General features: G+C 41.2%; 1 protein-coding gene across 2 annotated transcripts in view; it reads right to left on the bottom strand.

Moving 5' to 3' along the window:
• The window catches only part of LOC133159775 (platelet-derived growth factor C-like), a 28,303-nt gene extending 9,310 nt beyond the window's left edge, over nt 1–18,993 (bottom strand). Inside the window, exons 1-3 of one of the 2 annotated variants that reach the window (XM_061287130.1) lie at nt 18,437–18,993; nt 8,075–8,182; nt 1,092–1,284 (exon numbers count right to left, since the gene is read on the bottom strand). In XM_061287130.1, coding sequence (XP_061143114.1) covers nt 1,092–1,284; nt 8,075–8,182; nt 18,437–18,551 — 416 coding nt within the window. In that variant the 5' untranslated portion in view covers nt 18,552–18,993. The remainder of the gene's footprint in view (nt 1–1,091; nt 1,285–8,074; nt 8,183–18,436) is intronic. The other variant, XM_061287138.1, reaches the window with a different exon arrangement.

Consider the following 18,993-nt stretch of genomic DNA (forward strand, 5'->3'; position numbering starts at 1 on the left):
ACAAATAGACATTTATTGCAGCTTTTATTTTAAATGGCTTCGACCTTTATTAACTTTAAGTATTCAAAATTGTAATTTGAGGGAATGATTACTTAAATGACTCTTTTGAACATTGAAAAAAATTGTTGGAATGCAAGTTAATTTTAATATGCATTTAGGTACTGAAAAAATGAATCTAGGAAAATGGGAAACATTTGCGAGATTTGATTAGAAAAATAGCCAGTTTACAATTCAAAATACGTTTTTAACTGCTGAATATACTGATATATCTTTTTAAATTATAGGATTAAAATATTATGTATTTTCTGTGCTATTTTATAAACATTTAAAAACATTACATTAACACTGTAATAATAAATGTGCATTAAAAATAATAACTATACATATCATTTTTCTACATACCTTTTAATATTTGTCTTTTTTTTGTCAGCTTTGAAAGTATTGGTTGGGCGTTATCACATTCTCCTTAATTCTCTTCTCTCAAAATGATGTTAGCGAGGAAAAAAAAACAACAAAAAGACGTCAAATCTCATCATCATTACATCCCTCACTGTCTCATTAGATTAGCTGGTCGTTTTCATATGTAGGACAACACAAATAGACAATTGATTCCATTGAAATTATATCTGAGCATAGGTTTGCCAATTGCACAGGCGAGAAAAATCGAGTCTGCAGTACTCCTCGTCATCCCTTAGGGGACTCTCCAGGCATGAGTAGCTCAGCATTAAGCACCCCTAACTCCTCCTGCTTCCTCCTGCTCTTCTTCATTCACTCATCCACCTTGCCCTGATTTGTCTCCTGCATGACGTCCAGTCAGTGGTGATGTATCAGCGTAAACGCATACACGGCCGCCATCGACCGGCTCCTCCTTGAAATGAATTGGCAACGGAGGCAAACACGAGCCGTGATTGAAAGTGACCCCGCCGACAAACTAGATATAGCGCTAGCGTGTATAAGTTTACGTTATCGTTAGCCGCCGCATGTATCGACGACGTTAAATTTGCTACTTCCTGATTTTCAATATTCACGAGGGTCCGAAGCAGCAGGAAACCAATTTCGCAAATGAACGCATCCGGAGGGTGCGGCCTTACTTGCATATTCCGTCCTCGGGGTCTTCCAAGCCGAACCGCTCGTCAAAGAAAAGCTGAATCCTCATGTTGCTCGCCGCCACCAGTCTCCACACCATCACAATGTTCCTGGGATAAATGTGAGGGAAATCCGGGCTATGGATCGTCCCTTCTCCAGACACTGCGATCACCTTCTCCTGATGGGACTCCTGCACTCCTAAAAGAAAAGAAAAACAAATGAAAGGATGCGTTGCACCTTAAAATGGGAAATTCACAAAAAACCTCATTCAACGCTTTACACTACCAAGAAATTTTATCTGAGCGTAAACAGAAGACAGTAAAGTATAGACTTTGGAGTTTCAAGACATCGCGAGAGGATATATATTAACTTAGCATGTGTGTTTATTTTGTCATTAGCCGTGTATCATCAAATGCCACCTTCATGCGTGACGTGACCGTGATTTACCCGCCGCAATTGGTCTTAGGCGTCACAATCTCAAATGTTGCAATCCATAACTAGCCAATTACAGTCAACTAAACTGTTAGATATTCTACTAGAAAGAAGGAACTGATATCAGTGTAAAGCTTCGTAGAAGTCTGGAGTTATTTTAAAGAAGTATCGCATCATTTAGATGTCTTGCATAAGTTATGAGTTATTTGAGGAAGTTCACATGAAGTCCCCTATGGTCTCAATAGGTTTGGTGAAGTCTCATAATTGAGAAATTCTTATGAGGACTTTAACAGAATTCTCATGAGATTTTCACATGAATTTACCAACATCTCACAAGATGTAATAGTCTCGTGTGATTTAATGGAATTCTCAAGAATACTCAGATATTTGATTTACTACAGTATCATTATTTCTTGAAGAATTGTATTCCAACACCAGATAACATTATATCAGTGTTGTGTATGAATCAATCTTTAATGTACTCTTTTGTAGGCTCAATCTTTTTTTGTGAGTGAGAAATTAGTGTCAAACTTGTAATCACTTGCATATAGTAAACAGCACTAAAGGCGCTCATGTCACTAGCAACTCCTCAATCTGTGCACTCTGTATGGCCACTGCTTATATTATATTCGTCCAAACAAGCAGATACATCCTGCTGATGGAAATGGTTGTTTGTCTAAGCTCTTTGCCCCCATGGTGCATGCTTTTCCAGACACATTCATAACTGAGAAACAAGAAGCCGTGCTTGCTTGCATCAATTCAAGTGTACCTACGCAGGTCCCACAATGAGGTCTTAACGAGAAATGGGAGAAATATTTGCTCAATCCATATCTGGTGTTCCCATTTTTAGGTCTAGTCTTGCCAAAATAATCCCCGTCCCTATCGTTGGATACGCAGCGCCATGTTGGAATGGATGACGTGATGTCATTGACAGGGCCCTTTCCTCCACCCACCTGCTATTGAGTGAAACGTCAGATCGCTTGCCTGCGGATGGAAATTGTTTTTCATTCATTCATCTTCCAAACCGCTTCTCTTCACGAGGGTGGCGGAAATGCTGGAGCTTATCCCAGCAGTTCTGGGGGGCTGAACCCTGAACTGGTCACCAGCCGATCGAAGGGCACGTATAGACGAACAACCGTTCAAACTCACAATCAGACCTTTGGTCGATTGATTTACCATGCACGTTTTTGGAAAGAAGGAGGAAACCGTGACCGGAGGAAACCCACGCAGGCACAGGGAGAACATGCAAACTCTACCCAGGAATCCGGAATCAAATCGTCACAAAAGTCCTCCCAGGTCAAATCAATCTTGAATATACTTTGGATATAATGGAATTTTATTTAGTTTATGTTACTTGTAGCAACTAGACAAGCTGTAGCATATTTTAGAGCACAGCTATCATTTAACCTCTTTCAATACTTAAATAGAAAATAGTATGTAAACTTGGATAGAAAAAAAGACAAACCCACATTGGATTGCCTTTGATCCTTTCATGTGGGCTTGGTCACCAGCCATTAACTTACTCTGCGCCAACAAATACAAAAGAAGGACTTTAGCATGAAAAGACTCTTTCATGAAGACACCAAACCAACTTTTGGCGCAGCTATACCTCCTGCAGGGCAAACACGCATGCTTGGAAGCACTACATAATCCCTCCTTTTCTTGTGCTGAATCAAATTAAAGCGCTATCGCATCTATTGAGCACACACTTGTTCCGGCACGCCGTACTCAGCCGAGGTCTTATCTCCGTTCTCGTAGCAAGTGACGAAAGGGGCCGCGTTTAATTAACTATTGCAGGCTCAGGAGGTTATAAGTTGACGGGTTCGTCTTGGCCTCAGGTAGCCGTGTTTTAATTAATCAAATTTAATTAATAAAACCCTCCTTTTTTTCCAACACCAGAAAGGACGTTATCACGATGAGGAAAATGGAATTTGTTAGATGGTCAGTGAGGGAAATAAGGCATCATAACGGCTGAATTTTCTCCGAAACAAGTCTGTATTAGGATCATTAAAGGCATTAGAGAAGATTTTATTTTTAATTGCTTGTAGGCTGGGTGAAGGTCCAGGTCCATTTTCAAGAGACGGTCAGACTACACTGTCTGAAACGCTATCATGGTGGAACACCTGCTATGAGATCAAAGTCAAAAGGTAAGCAGAGCTGCAGTGAATTTTGTTGGATGCGCCGATTAGGATTAGCTAATAGCTTCCAAACTCTGCAGCAAATACTTTAAGTTTGTGGGCACCCAAAAGATTCATAATTGCCTATAGATGCCACAAGATGGCAGCAAAGCCCTACTATGGTCTAAAACAACCTTCTCAATTCACGGTGGCACAAAATGACACCAAACGGTAAAAGAAAAATCACCACAAGTCTCCTTAAAATAGGAACTTTTTTTTTTTCTCTATCTACCCCATACCAGATGAAGTTTGAATGGACTTTGCTTCGCATTCCCATCAACAGAGGGTCTTTTCATCAAAGCCCCGCATCATGGGCGTGTACCATGCGACTTGCAAATGACCTCACCTCTGGGGTCTTCTCAAGATCAGAGGCGCAGCCGTTCCCCCACCCCTGGGAGGTGAATTACCTCAAACATGACTTTTCTTTGACCTACTTACCGACCAACCCCTCACGGTGAGGAAAGTGGAGGCGGCTATTAGGGCAGGAAGTGAATGCGGATGAATTGGCTGGCGTACAGTGCGGCCATTGTGCTTTGTTCGCACCTTCCATTCGCGCTGTTGAACATTAACCTTTCCACTGGAGCGCACATACATACGTGCAGGGGGAATTCGAGGGACCCCCGCCCACCGTAACATGGACATGAATGAACTCGGAGGGTAGGCCACTAACAGCGTTGCTATTGAAAAATTCCCTCAAACGGATGCTGTCCCTCCAATAGAAGCCGGGAAATCATCCAAAGGCTACCTTTTCCTGTCAACAAAAATGGGTAGTAATTATCTCAATTCAATCTTTTCAAACTCTCTTGCTAACCAAAACAGCAGCATGCGTTAAAGCACAATTAAAGTGCTGGGTCAACGCCATGATTAATGCCTTTTTTAAAGTGTTTCGTAAACTTTAGTTTCACTTGATGGGAATAATTAATGACTTTAAAATAAATGTTTTGTCTCGGACTTCAGAGTAAATAGTTATCATTGGTCGAAATAGCGGTAATGTGATTTGGGCTTTATCAAGGCTAAAAAGAGTACAAATTAGGGTATAAAAGTTGAATATTAAGGGTGACAAATCCTCACTAGTCTACATCAAAGTTATTGCGGTCCTTTTCTATTTTCTATAAAAAGGTGAAAACTGTCCTTTGTCATTCTCACAATCAGTAGGAATAAAATGCAAAGGATACATAAGTTGAAATATGACTGTGGCATTCCCAGTGAAGAAATAATGTGCCCTTAAATTTCCTCAATAGCACTGAGCGGAGTTCCTCAAGGAAGTGTTTAAGGTCCATAAAGTTTGGTTGAAACCCTCTTTTGTGTAAATTGTAAAAACAAAACATTAACTTCATTTAATATACATTTTGGGGCATCGGGACATGTTGGGAGCCACACCTACAAAGAATGAATTCACTTTTTTTTCATGATTACTTTGTATTTCAAAGTTTAATGCCAACATCTGTTGCCTGTTAGGAGTCTTGCAGGTGTAGTCGATTCCCAGGCTCTGCTTAGCTACTATTTATTGCTTTAAAGCTTGAAGACAGTTGCCCGTACATGGCTGCAAACACGCGGCTGGAAACTTTGGTAGCATCAAATATTAATAATTGGGCATCTGCAGGCCAGTTGTGCAGTGAGGTCATCTCCCAGGCATGTTGCAGGGACGCTGCCGGAATCTAACCAAGTACTGCAAATATTTGAGGAAACGTTGAGGAAAATGTAATCCACTTTAAGAATTCAAGTTTTAGCCAGTGAGCACATGCAGCAAGACAGACTGACAAAAAAAAATGCTGGTATACTGTTTCTGGAGTGGTCACTTGATAGGAAAGAGTTTTGGAGATGTTGACAAAAATGATCTTTTACATTCGCTTCACTGAGCAACTTGAAATGTTCATGAAATGTCTATCAGATTCATGACAGGATGCATGACAAAGTCTCAAGGACCAATTGAACAGAAAGTCAGACATTTTGCATGAACGTGTACATTTTTAGCCAACATGGATTTTCCACCTAGAGTAGATCCTCTAAGAAATCACCCCCCCCCCAAAAAAAAAAATCCCAGAAAAGACACAGGAAGGTTTCAATTTTGATCTTAAGTGCTCGTTTCAAAGGTATTTTGTGCAAATTGAAAAGGAATACAGCACTCAAAGTCGGTTTCACACACAAACATGAAATTTGGTAGGCAGGTCAATCATGAGTAGACCTCCAAAAAGTCTCTGAAATCCATTCTGAGAAAGATGTAGAAAGGTGGCCATTTTGGTTTGAAGCTGGCATTTTGGCCATTTGTGCTAATCAAACAAACAAAGCTATTTCCACTTGCAACAGAAATATTTTTTCAGCATATCTATTATAGTTAGACCCACAAAAAAGTCTATAATGCATACCTGAAAAGTCACAGGAAGTTTACCACTTTGGTTTCAATCAATATCTATTCAACACCAATGCTGCTGCACATGTATGATCTTTTTACAGCCTTTCTATAGTGTGCAGTTGCAATGTTGTTGGAAGACATGAATTTTATTTAAGGCTCTAATGAACACACGTCCAATAAATGCTTGCATAAGTGCCCCAGCTGCACCATGTTAATGACGACAACTGTACACACACACACAGAGCAATATGGGCCTTCCCCATCCCCCACCGGGCTCCGACCGGTCCCCGGCGGCCTGAAAGTCCCCACCGCAGGCCTTCTCCCTCCTTCTGCTGCTCAAGTTGCAAAAGCACCGCACCCCTAAGTGATTTGTGCGAGGCTCTCATTAGTGCCAACACTTGTTACGTGGCATCCGGCCACGGGGAGATTGAATGTCAGCTGGAATTCTGTGTGTGACTGGATGAAGACATGGAATTAACTTTTGATTTCTGTCAGAAGATTGCACTGTTAAAAGACCACTTTTTAATAGCTCATTAGGTTCACGGTAAAATGAGATAAAATATTCAATTTATAGCAGGACGAAATATAGCGTCAGTACGTTGTCTATGAATGAGGCAACATGACTTCTATGTGAAAAATCTAGGCATCACAACACTAAGATTAAAAAAAGTCTTGTCTTGGATTCAGCCATGTAATCCGAACATGATTTCTTTTTGAGAGAAGCTAAAGCCTTGGAGGTGGCCTTGGAGTACAACATTGTGCTTTTAGCTGGACACAGCTGCCAATCGGGCCGCCTTGAAGTCTGCGTGACAGGAGAAATTTTTAGCCGGCGGATTTGTGGCTTGGCCGGACTGGAAACGGCCACAACCAGAGACAGCCATTAGGACACTGAACAGAGACGAAGGCCAGGTTGTGCTGAAAGCATGAGTGCAGGCCACTTTACACAAGCACAGAAACATGCCTGGTGGGCAACTTTAGGCCTGGGAGGCAGGAAGGAATTTCCAAACAGTGACACATCCCATAATCATTCCGTGTCTGTATGAAATATTTGCCAGACAACGACAACTGCCCTTCACGCAACAGGACGGGGGAGTGCGTGACTTGTAGTCTCTTCATTTCCTGTTGGTGCAACATCTAAGCGTCCTGGTATCCAGCAAATATTTCATTTCTTATTGTTCTGCCGTGTATAGATGCCGTGAAAAGTGCTGCCTAACGGGCTAGCAAATGAGCGTGGAGAAGGTGTTAAGGCCCCGTCGTCCTGATCATGCAACTCTTCTTCCTCCTCCACCTCCCCCTTGCAGCTACCTCTAATGAAGACATTTGGCGGGAGCCGCGCCAGCTAACGAAACGGCGTTGACGAGGTTTGCCAAAGTCCATCTTTCACTTTGTGCCTCTCTTAGCCAAAACACACACCTGTTGACGGCAACTTTTCTTTAGCCGCTATTCAAATTCTTTGATTTTTTTTTTTTTTTTTTTTCTTTCAACATGGTTGGAGGCGTCGTGTCTTGTTGCTGACGGATTTTGTCAGGAGGACGCTTAACGTGTTCCCACTCGCGATCGCCGTGGCCGCCGCCAACATTTATTGTACGTTAGTGCTGAGCAAATGTAATAGTCATAAAGACACCATGAGACACTTTAATGCGTACTTTCAGTTTCAGTAACTTTGTAAAAGGAAACACATTAAAAGCAAAGTGTCTTTACAGTGCTTTAGATCACCACCACCGAGAAAGCATTCACACCATAAAAATGCTTTAATGCAAACCATTTCAATTTTAGTGAACTCTGAGAAAGCAGCTCACCGATACCTTGTGGCTAGGAAACTCGATTTGCAATGCTTGATCAACGTAGGCTATGTTAGGAAGCATCGAAGTACTATCATGCGGAAGCTTTCAAATTCAGTAGCCTCTGAAAATTTGTACTTGACGTGATTAGCTTTTGGGCCAGGAAGATGAAGGGATAGTGCTTAACAAGTACGTTAGACCACCACCATCAATAGAGCATCCAGCACCTTTAGAAAAAGGCTCACCTGTTTTCTGGTTTAGGTCACGTGACATTCGCAATGCGAGCCTGAGGGCAGTTGTGACGTCAATGTCAGTCAACAGCAGAGGACGGTATTGGCCAAAATGGCGGTCCCCTGAATATGGATGAAAATGGATAGATTAAGGTAACTGTTGATGTGCTTCTTAATCCGCGAAATTGTATATATTGTATTGTATATATTCTATTGTTTTATATATACATATGTATAATATTGTGTTTGTGGACTAAGTATTTAGAAGATCAAGGCTGTCAAAGTGCAGCGATCAACAAATGTATTAGATTATGCAGTATTATAAAGCGCACTTTCAACTTTGTGCAATATTCGGAGTCAGCTTTATTGTCAATTCTTGCAGTGTTTCATGAGTGTTTAAGGCCTCCCTGTTTCAATAGAGGCCCGAAGCAATAGACTGTGATTAACCTCACTTGTACACTAAAAGCTTCTGTGAGATTTGAATCTATTTGAATCTGATATCTTTATTCATAAATGAATGTAAACGCTTGTGATTAACTGCTGAGGGACATTTGCATCTGATATGAATTACATTATTACCTTTATCATAATGAGCCACTTGATATTATTATTATTATTATTATTATTATTATTAGCCTTTTGATAACTACTGCAGGAGCCTTTGGAAGGTTCTAGGCTTTTAAAGCCAAGCATCCTTTGTGAATGTAATGAACGTGCTAAGATTGCTAGTTACAGGGCAGTGATATTGTGTTAGCATATAGCAGTGCTTCTCAAATAGTGGGGCGCGCCCCCCTTGGGGGGCGCGGTGCTATTCCTGGGGGGGCGCGTGTGACCCTGGGGAACAGGCTTTTTTTTTGGCAGTACTAGAATAAAGTGTAATTGCGCGTTTACTACAGCAGGGGGCAGTGGCGCTCTCATTGTTACTTCTGTCACGTTTGCGACAGTGCAACATTTTACGACTTACAAGACAAGTTAGGATAGTCACGGTGGGGAGGGGGGGCGCGAATAGTTTTCTTCTTGCTAGGGGGGGCGTAACAGAAAATAATTGCGAAGCACTGGCATATAGGTTAATGAGCAATTGATTCATTTTTTATTTTTCATATATAAAATACAATCGCATAGCTTTTATCTTGCTTGATTGGTATGGTTACATACAGTACCTCACTGAGTAAAAAAAATAAATAGAAGCACCTTCAACTTGCCCCTAGCTGAGCTCATTTGCATACATATGAAGCAGCACTTGTTTTGTGATGCATTTAGTAGTGATCAATCAATTCCCGGTGGAGACGAGGCAAAGATGTTCCTTGTTAGCCTGAAGCTAATTGAGTTTTGCTCCATAAATCCTACATATTCCTCATTATAATGTAGTATTATAAATCTGGAGACATTATTTATTGGCCAATCTGATTGCCAGATTGTCTTGTTCACATCTAATTTATACTTCAGAGTTGGTTCATTACTTCCAGTCAAAAGCATGTCCGGTATCCTAGAATCACATATTTGCAATATCCAATCACTTTTGAACTTGTTCGTATGTTTGACACATGACTGACTTTGTCGAATGTGACACACCTTAATCATATTTCCTCTGCATCGTTGAGAAACACGCTTGAGTGATGTGTCCTGAAGAAATCCTTCCAGTAAGTAAATGTCAGTCATTGATAACGTGGGAAATCAGTGAAAAAGTGAGGAGACGCGTTCTTTTTTATATTTACGGCAGTTTTGCCACACAAGGAAACAAGGAGAATTGATTTGAGAGGAGATTGCAGGTTGGTCAAGTGGAGGCAATGGCTAACCCTCACTAAGAAGTTGTCTGCTAAGCTAACTAAAACACACCACCAAACAAATGAAGCCACTTATGTGGGAACCTACTAAAACTTCATGCAATCACTTCCCACTAGCGTCTGCCCTTTTTCAAACCATTTCCACGACCTCTTTCCCACACGGATTTGTCAAACAACCTCTTTAGTACAAAACCATCTGCTACATTTGCAGGGGTCTCACTTTCATACAAAACTGATGTTAGATTTGATTAAAAGCAGACTTCCGCACCTCCAGATGAGACGACACGCACACACCAGCTAATGTGGGTTGTGGTAATCGATACCCCTGTCCACGGGGTTGGGGGGGTTGGAGGGTTCCCAAGTCATGAAGCATATCTATCCTTCCGTGAAAACAACTTGGGGAAAGCCTTACATTCTTTAAATAGCGAGTATGATCGGGTTACTGCGCCGTGGTGGCGTGTATCGCTACTCGCCATGTGTCGGGTGACATCATCCACTACTGGGACAGGTGCATTGTTTGATTTTGTATCTAAAAAGCTTGTGATCCCTTTTTAAATGGTCTTTTTGAGACAGCACAGTCTAATTAATCCCGATGTTGACCGTGGGCATGCTGCAGCAAAGTGGAGTATGAAGTCTAAGGTCATAGTTACAGGGTAAGCTAACATTGGAATGGAACATGTAAAAATAATCAACAATGGAGGAGAAAGAAGACCGATATTTATTTTTGAGAGGAGACTGTTCTTGCAACAGCAAGGAGGCTGTTTAGTCGAATTGGTACAGCAACAGTAAAGGATAATTAGACCCTAATTACATCTTGCCTCTTTCTAGTCTGGTTTTAGTCTGGTGCTCATTTGGTCTTACTTTGTCTCTGCCAGTCTAGTTCCTAAACTTGTACTTGGTTAGATCTATTCTTATAATATCGTAGTTCTAATCTACTTCGAATTCGGTACTGGTCTTAAATAATAGTGCTCGCCTTGCGCTAGTTTGCAGTAGTCTTAAAGTAGACGTGTAGAGTTTGATTCTACTCTGGTTTTAGACTGGTACTGGTCTCAAACTTGCTTCTTCTGACTTGTACAAATACTATCTTGGGTCATGCCTGGCTCTGGCCCAGCCCGAGTCTGGTACAAACCTCACACCTGTCCAGTACAAACCTGTCGCTAGCCTGGCACAGGTCTCAAACTAGTAAGGTCCAGCCTGGCACGAGCCGGATGCTTGCCTGGGTACAGTGTGGTACAAGTATGAGCTGAACTTATTTTGGGTCTGGTAACTACCCTGGGTCTAGTCTAGTAATAACCTGGATCTATCCTGGTCCTATTCGTTCACTAGTGTAGTCTGCGTCTGCTTTTACCCTCGTCCATTCCTGAGTAGTAGTCTGGTACTAGTTTCGTTGTTGTCGGCTGGTACAAGTCTTAAACTAGCCTGGTTGCAGTCTTCCTCAAGCCTTGTTCGGCTCTCTTTCAAGTCTGGTCCTAGTTGGCTTAATCCATTAATATCTGAATGAGGATAGAAATGCTCTTCCACCTCAAAACCAGAAATGATATGGTTTTGTCATTTATCATGTCAGGCTTGTTGATAATTGATGTTGTTTTTGTTATTACAGTATGGTATGTTCAAAACAGAATCTTACAACAAAGCTTCAATTGAATGGACAAGTTCTATAGAAACCTGATATTTTTTCAAAGTGAGTCTTTAGTCCAACATGTCTCGATTGTGATGTTGTTGAAATATGAAGATTCTTCTCACATCTGCCCCGAGGTGTCAAACGTATGCAGCTGTTCACGCGTGGCAGCGCATGCTAAAATTAGCCAGTGTAAAGACAGCGCTCCCGTAAGCGTGGAATGTTCCTCAACCGTTTAATCTCGTCGCACACATTAAGGAGCTTTTGCACAACGAAGCTGAGGAATCTACTTTCAGCTTCATAATTGCTTAATTGTCACCCATGAGACTGCTCTTTGGCTTTTTTTTGTGTTGGTTATAAGGTCGAAATCAAGTATCAGTATGTGAGACTGAGCGTAAATCCAGTATTCAAAGGAAGTGTTCCAATACTTTCTTCTGAAAATCAATTCCCATAATTACTGGATTATCACAAAATGTCATGAATTATATAGAAAACATACATGTAACATGAATCAAAACTATTTTAAAAAATCCACACATTTAAAAAATGAATAAATACAAAATACGAAATCAAATTGCATATCATAAAATTAATAATTAAATAGTTCATGATCACAAATATTCTCCAATACAATGGAATAATATTCATATAAAGAAATGTAAATATGGAAACACAAAAAAAAAATCCACACATTTAAAAAATGAATAAATACAAAATACGAAATCAAATAGCATATCATAAAATTAATAATTAAATAGTTAATGATCACAAATATTCTCCAATACAATGGAATAATATTCATATAAAGAAATGTAAATATGGAAACACAAAAAATCAACAAAATTGCAAATAAAAATAAATACAAAGTATTGAAATATCAATACAATTAAAATGTGATCTATATATTTATGTTATTAAAAAAATCAATGAAACAATTTCTGAGTTAGAATCTAAATACATTTAAGTTAGTGTGTTCAATACTATTGTAAATATTGTAAATAAAAGGAAAATAAAAATAAGCACAATGAAAAATAAATATAATTAGAGAAAAATACATGAACACTGCATACAGTATGAAATGAAAACGTGAAGAGGTTTTACAAAAATATATACATTTAGTATATCAAATATTTATATTTAACCTTGGAGGGTAGTCTTATGTACGTATACATTGTATGTATCATTGTTAGATTGGCAATTAGGACATTTTGTTTGTGAGTCATTAATATAGGAATATTAAGATTTGGCTTCAGGAATGCAACAACCAGGCCAAAAGTTTTACTACAACTGCAACTTCATCTCTATACTTGTTCATAGAACCCTTGAGAATCTTTGTGATGGGAATTGCATGAATTCAAGGATTTCCCCTGGCATTGGTATGTTTCAATAGCTGGACTGCAGCTATCTGTTTAGTCTAGTTCGTGCCTCAGGGCAACAGAGGACACAACTGCGGGATTCTTCAGGGTTCCCACCGAGGCGACGAGATGCCCTCCGGAGACGCCGGCCAAGGTCAACTCCCGGACGAGGAAGTGCGGGTGGAATTCCGAGGAGCGAGGTCTCGGTCTCGGTGAAAGCTCTGGCGACCCGTCAAAACCACCCGCGTGATGCAACAAAGGAGGCTTTGTAACTCAAAACGTGACGTGACATGCTCACGGGAAAAAAATTAACTCAATCATTTACTCATAAATTACCTTTGAAGCAACTTAAATCAGGCTATAGAACCAGAACCAAAATTCATGGAGACCTGTTCCAGGTGTCCGACCAGGCATGAACCACTAATAACACACTACTACCAGGCTCATACAGGACTAGAAACAAACTTGGTCCAATTTGCTACCATACAAATTCAAGACTCAAAACATAAGCAACACTAGTTTGAAGCACTTACCAAGTGAGGCTACTGCAAAACTAAAACAAGACTGGTTTGAAACTAGTTCCAAACAAGTAACAGACTACTATCAGATTAGAACCAGACTACTTTTCAAATTAGGCCTACTTTAGTTTGAAACAGACTACTACCTTTTTAGAAACAGACAAAGTAGTACCAGGTTAGAGCCTGACTACCATGCTAGAGCCTTGCCAGGACCAAATTAATCCCAGACGAGATTTGGACCCAGCAAATTGAAAACAAATGCCAGGCTAGAACCATTCTATTAAAATAAGATCTTTAGCATATTGCGCACATCGTCATTAATATGATTGAATGTACAAACATTCCTGTCAAGTGTTTATTTATCATGATATCTCATCATTTGAGGTTAACTAGTCTTCGTGTCTCTTGCAACCACCACCGTTTCCTGCTAATGTACCCTTAAAATGGTCAACGGAAGCTTTTTACATGTGAGGCGATATGTTATGCAAGACGCTATAAAAACAGCCGCGCTTTAGAGAGTGAAATTAGTGGATAAAAGCGGCAAATTACCGCTCGGGAACAGGTCAGGACGACGAGCAAAAACAAAGATGAAGAAACGAGGAAGCCACGCAAGCATGTGGTGATTGACAGCTATGTGCTCTGACAAGCAGGCCTGACTGACTGCTGGAAGGCTCACATGTCTATGCTCAATTTTAGATTTAGGTTTTGACAGTGAAGAACTCATTTGTATTCAAGTGTGTTTTAACCCTTCAAGAGACCGATGTGTAAACAGTGTGGCAACACATGTCGACAGACAGTTTTGCAAAACCCACAGGTATGATTTCTTAATCCGCTCCAAAAACGGATACGCAGTAGTTTGTTTTTACATGACAGTTTAATACTACTCCCGGATGGCCAAGTTGCGCACAAGATTAGGAGCCACAATAAATACTTTATGATGTCCTAAATGTTTAATTTTTTTTACATTCTGTTAAATTGTTCAACTGGTATTTTTATATAAAATACAACATTATGGAACACATTCTGTTGGTTTGGGGGACAGATTAACGGCAATTGTATGGATTTCAATAGGGAACGATGATCAAATGGATTCGATTTGCCCCTACCACCAACCACTGACTGTGACCGTCAGTCTCTCTCATAGAGAGAACCCACAAACAGAAGCTCCAGTATTTCTCGGGGGCAGGATATTGCCGCCATGTCTTTGCCAAGTACAGTGTGTTTATCTGTAGTGCGATGTTATTGTTCTCAGTCAAGGGCGGCGGAAATGAGGCAGCACAACTACGTCAGTGCCCGGGCTCGAGCGATAAGTGGCATCGAAAAGGAGGTGTCGCATACTGTATTATTTCATGACATCATTTATCCTGCTTATTGTTTTGGCCCAAGTGGCACTTTCCTCACCGACAGCCGCCCTGCCTGCAGGCTATTTATATAAATGCTCTGCTGAGTCAACGCATTCTGCATTCTCTTTAGTCTGGTAGGTAGGGCAGGATGGCTCTAATAGATATTCAGGTAGTTTCTCCCAGCAGTGTTGCCGTCGTCGATATGATCCATTTTGTTGAAAGTGTTAGGGTTTGAGTTTGGGTTTATAATTTCAAACAAGGGTTAGAGTTAGGGTTAAGGTTTTAAACAATATAGGGTTTCAATTTACCTTTTCAATAAGCGTTGGGGTGTCAGAGTTATTTCAAACCTGGTTTAGGGATTTTAAATGTGGGTATCCAGGCAGGGTTATGTTTCAGGGAAGGGTTTCAAGATCTATCAAGATACGGCTTCAAGATGGCATTAGGACTTTAGGATTGGGGTTTCCAGCTAAGGTTGAGGTTTCTAAGTCAGGTATCAAGCCTGGGTCCGGGTTACGAATTTAGGCACAGAGTTCAAATTAGGTTAATTTTTAGATTATGTATCAAAGGCACGTTCATGGTTTCAGATGAGGTATTCAAGGGTTAGGGTTTCAAGACCAAGTTATGATTTCTGAGTAAGGTTTCAAGACAATGTGAAGGTTTTAAACAGGAGAAAGAATTTACATTTTAAAAGTTTATGTAAGTTTTTAGCCCAGGGTAAGGTTATCCAGACTGTTCTAGTCACACATCTGCTCTGTAAACAATCACAGTGTGGCTCGGCCTCTGATTACCACGTCCTATTTTAGCAGTACCCTTTTGTGCAATCAAAATTTCATTTGAAAGTGAATCGGTAAGTGTTGCTCTTGAAAAGCGTGGTGCCAAAATGACAAGCAACAGGCCCCCCAGGCAAACTCTGGCCAAATAAAACTCCCCTGTGCCGTCACGCCTGGGGGACGCCAGACAGAGAACACACTCAGACCTGTGTCCATCTGAGCCTTTTGAGATTGGAGGATATTGTTTCTATTGATAAATCAGAATCCTTTCAATCAGAATCCTGCTGGAGAATTACTAACTTACTACTATACCTAACTGCACTTACTGCATCCTACGAGACTTAGGCTAAATGATGAGCCTTGGAGCGTGTATTTAGAGCGTGGCATTTACTCAACTGGTACCAGATATTCCCTGAAACAGGTCCTCTTTGGCTCTGATGTCTCAATGCCACTTTTCCCGGCCACCCAGGACTTGGACGCGCGCCAATATCCAATCACGGCATTTACATCTGGAAATCCCGGAACCCCTGATGTGTGCCCACACGGCCCCCCTTCACAAAATGTCACTATATACCCATGTCTCAAAGCGTGCTCCCGACCAACACATTTCACATTCTACTATAAGCATGTATTTGTCCCCATGGTACGCTAATGAATGCACAATATGGCTCTTTATCTTTAACCCCACCCTTCTATATGAAGACCCCCCCCACCCCACCACCTCGCCGTAAGGCTTGTGGGTGACCCCGTTCACCCGCTGCCTGTCGCTCTCCCATTTTAATCTGATAATCTGGAGCGGAACAGCGGCCTCTGTGATCACTGGCGGGTCAGGTTCAGCGCACGCATACCTTCCTTCCAGCAGTGCTCAAGGGGGGGAAACGGCGGAGTATTTATGGAGGTAATCCACATCTCCGCCAGGGGTTTGTTGCTAATAAGATCAGGACCAGGGGGGACGGTGTTTATGGGTGGGCTCGGGCACGGAGAAACTTGGCCTTGTACGGGAACGTTAACTGGGAACACTTAACTCCCATGTGGGATCTGAAGACTCCCCTAATCTATGAATAATCTACCAATAGAAGAAGTAGTCCGTGGGTATTGTTTGTGAATGTTTTGCTTTTACATACCACGGAAGAGTAAATCAGAGTATTACAAAAGGGATTCAAGGTACCAAGGGCAAGATTATTGGCCAACCTACTTTGAAAGTAAACACTAGAAACCTATTGGAAGCTATTTTACTTGCCGACAGTATCTACCAAATGACATCAAATATCGACATAGTTTTGTTGTTCTCCCGATTTAGGGTTAGGGCGGTTAAGGTTAGCATCATCTATAAACGAATCCTTTCTCCATTGTTGTAGTTCAACATTTCATTCCAAATCTCATAATATCTTTTTCTATGAGGGTTATTGGGTTTATGTTACAATTAAGGGTAGGGTTAGAATTGGAGGATTGGGATTTGATCTATGGTTAAATTAGAGGTTCAGTGGTAAGAGTTGGGGATTGGGTATGGGTTAGGTGTTTGGGTAATTATGGTAAGGTTTTAGGGTTAGAGTTAATGGTAAGGGTTGTCACGCTTGTCATCTACAAACAAATCCTCCAGTGTCGAAAATTTCAACACTAAATATAATCCAGAGACATCCTATCCTTTAATGTCTACATTTCCATGTGGGGATGCCTCTGTCCTATCTCAAAGATCACAGTCCAGCCATCGTTTTAACTCATGGCTATCATTAAACCGAGCCAGGCAGCTGGACTGCTGTTTGGATGGCCAAGTTTTAAATCAAATTAAAATACGACGTTGGACGCGGCTCTTATGGTGTGTGGCGAGTAAAATGGAAAACTGTTACATCAGAATTGCAACTAGACTGCAATCAGACCACAGACGAGTTCACTTAGGGTCGCTGTTAGCTCTGGTGTTTGAGGCCGAAGCTGTTTTTTTTTTAAGTTCCAGCTGTTGACATCCTTTCAAGTTGTATCATTTTATTAAGTGTGAAACATTATAGCCACACCATGCTGCGCTCAGACCAACACACCATGTGCAGTGCTTGTTATAGTAATATAATCATCAGACACTGAGACGAAGGAAGTTTACCACTGCTGTGCGTAAAATTTCCCTTTTCAGTGTGTGATCTTAAAAAAAGACTCCCATCATTCCTCAATAGAAAGTGCTATTGTGTAAGCAACTGCTTAGCAACACTGTCCCTCCATCAACGCTGGCTAAACATAACAGAGTAGCCACTTGGCCTTCTGGTGAATAAGATGTTTGGACAAGGCATGGAGGGAGTTCAGTCCAACCTGACCCAAAACACCCAATATTACAGATTCTGTTTCGCCCGACTCCTATGAGTGGCATTAATGTGCATTACAGATTGGGTGCAAACAAGAGGCCTGCAAATACAACCACCAACAAACCATCAAACCAAACACACAGCCAGCCACAAACCAACCAAACCATCAAACATACCATCAACCCCACAAAACCCCAAACTTACCGGCCAACTATAGCTTGTCAATCAGTCAGACAGCTATCCCCCAGTCACCTCCCAGCCAGCAATCTGACTAATCAACCAATCAACCCAAAAGCCAGTCAGCAAATTACCAACCTTACAGAAAGAACAATTTGGTTACCTTGATAATCTGTGAAACCCAATTGTCCCACTTGGATGACACGGTTAAATGCACTCTATGGACAAAAAAGACCCAGACTCACTTCCTAATCAGAGGTTGTACATCGACGGTTTAGTAATTGTATGCTTCCAGGGGAGCGTGGGGGGGGGTTGACATGGAATTTTCAGGGTAAACTTTAAAAGGTAATTTCCATATCCTGCCTTGTTTGAAGTGAATGAAACGCACCCATTCATTGCACGCAAACTCAAACAAGATGTGCATTTGAAAAAAAAAAAAAAAAAAAAACGAAACTGGCCATATGCCCAGAAAGAATGAACATTTGTATGTGCAGAGAAGAGGAAGCAAAGAGATGCAAACTGACCGTTCTGCTCCTTGCCGCCTGGAGGGTGAAATTTGCTGACATGACTTGACTGAGCCTCTGAGCCACTTGGTTGCAGAAGCCACGCGAGAAGGATGAGGAATGATGGAGGGATCATTTGGATGAGTTGGAGTGGTGGTGTGGCAGAGGCTTCCGGGGGACTGGGGGGACTCGGGGATCAGCAGGGGCACCGGTGCTGCTTCGGCGCTCGGACGCGCGCTAGTATCCGCATAATCTTCACCATCAATTCGCTTGGAGGAATGTGAAAAACTTTGCCCAAAATGTCAATATATATAGTAATAAAAAATTGTTTAAAAAGATGTGATTAAAAAACCAGACAGAACGCAAAGTGATCAAAAAAGGGTAAACATGTTTTAAAAACTAACTACAATGATTAATAAAATAATCCAGGGATCAAAGAGGTGCTCTGGCTCAAAAGTGTGCGTGAAAAGACGTCATCTTCCACTCGGGTTGGAGTTGTGCTGTATTCCATAAAAGTGGCTCTTCTGCGCTTTCTCGCTTTGTGTGAGAGACTGGCCGCTCAACAGGTGCCGGACAGA

Source organism: Syngnathus typhle, linkage group LG1, assembly GCF_033458585.1.
Source record: "Syngnathus typhle isolate RoL2023-S1 ecotype Sweden linkage group LG1, RoL_Styp_1.0, whole genome shotgun sequence".
Classification (NCBI taxonomy): domain Eukaryota; kingdom Metazoa; phylum Chordata; class Actinopteri; order Syngnathiformes; family Syngnathidae; genus Syngnathus; species Syngnathus typhle.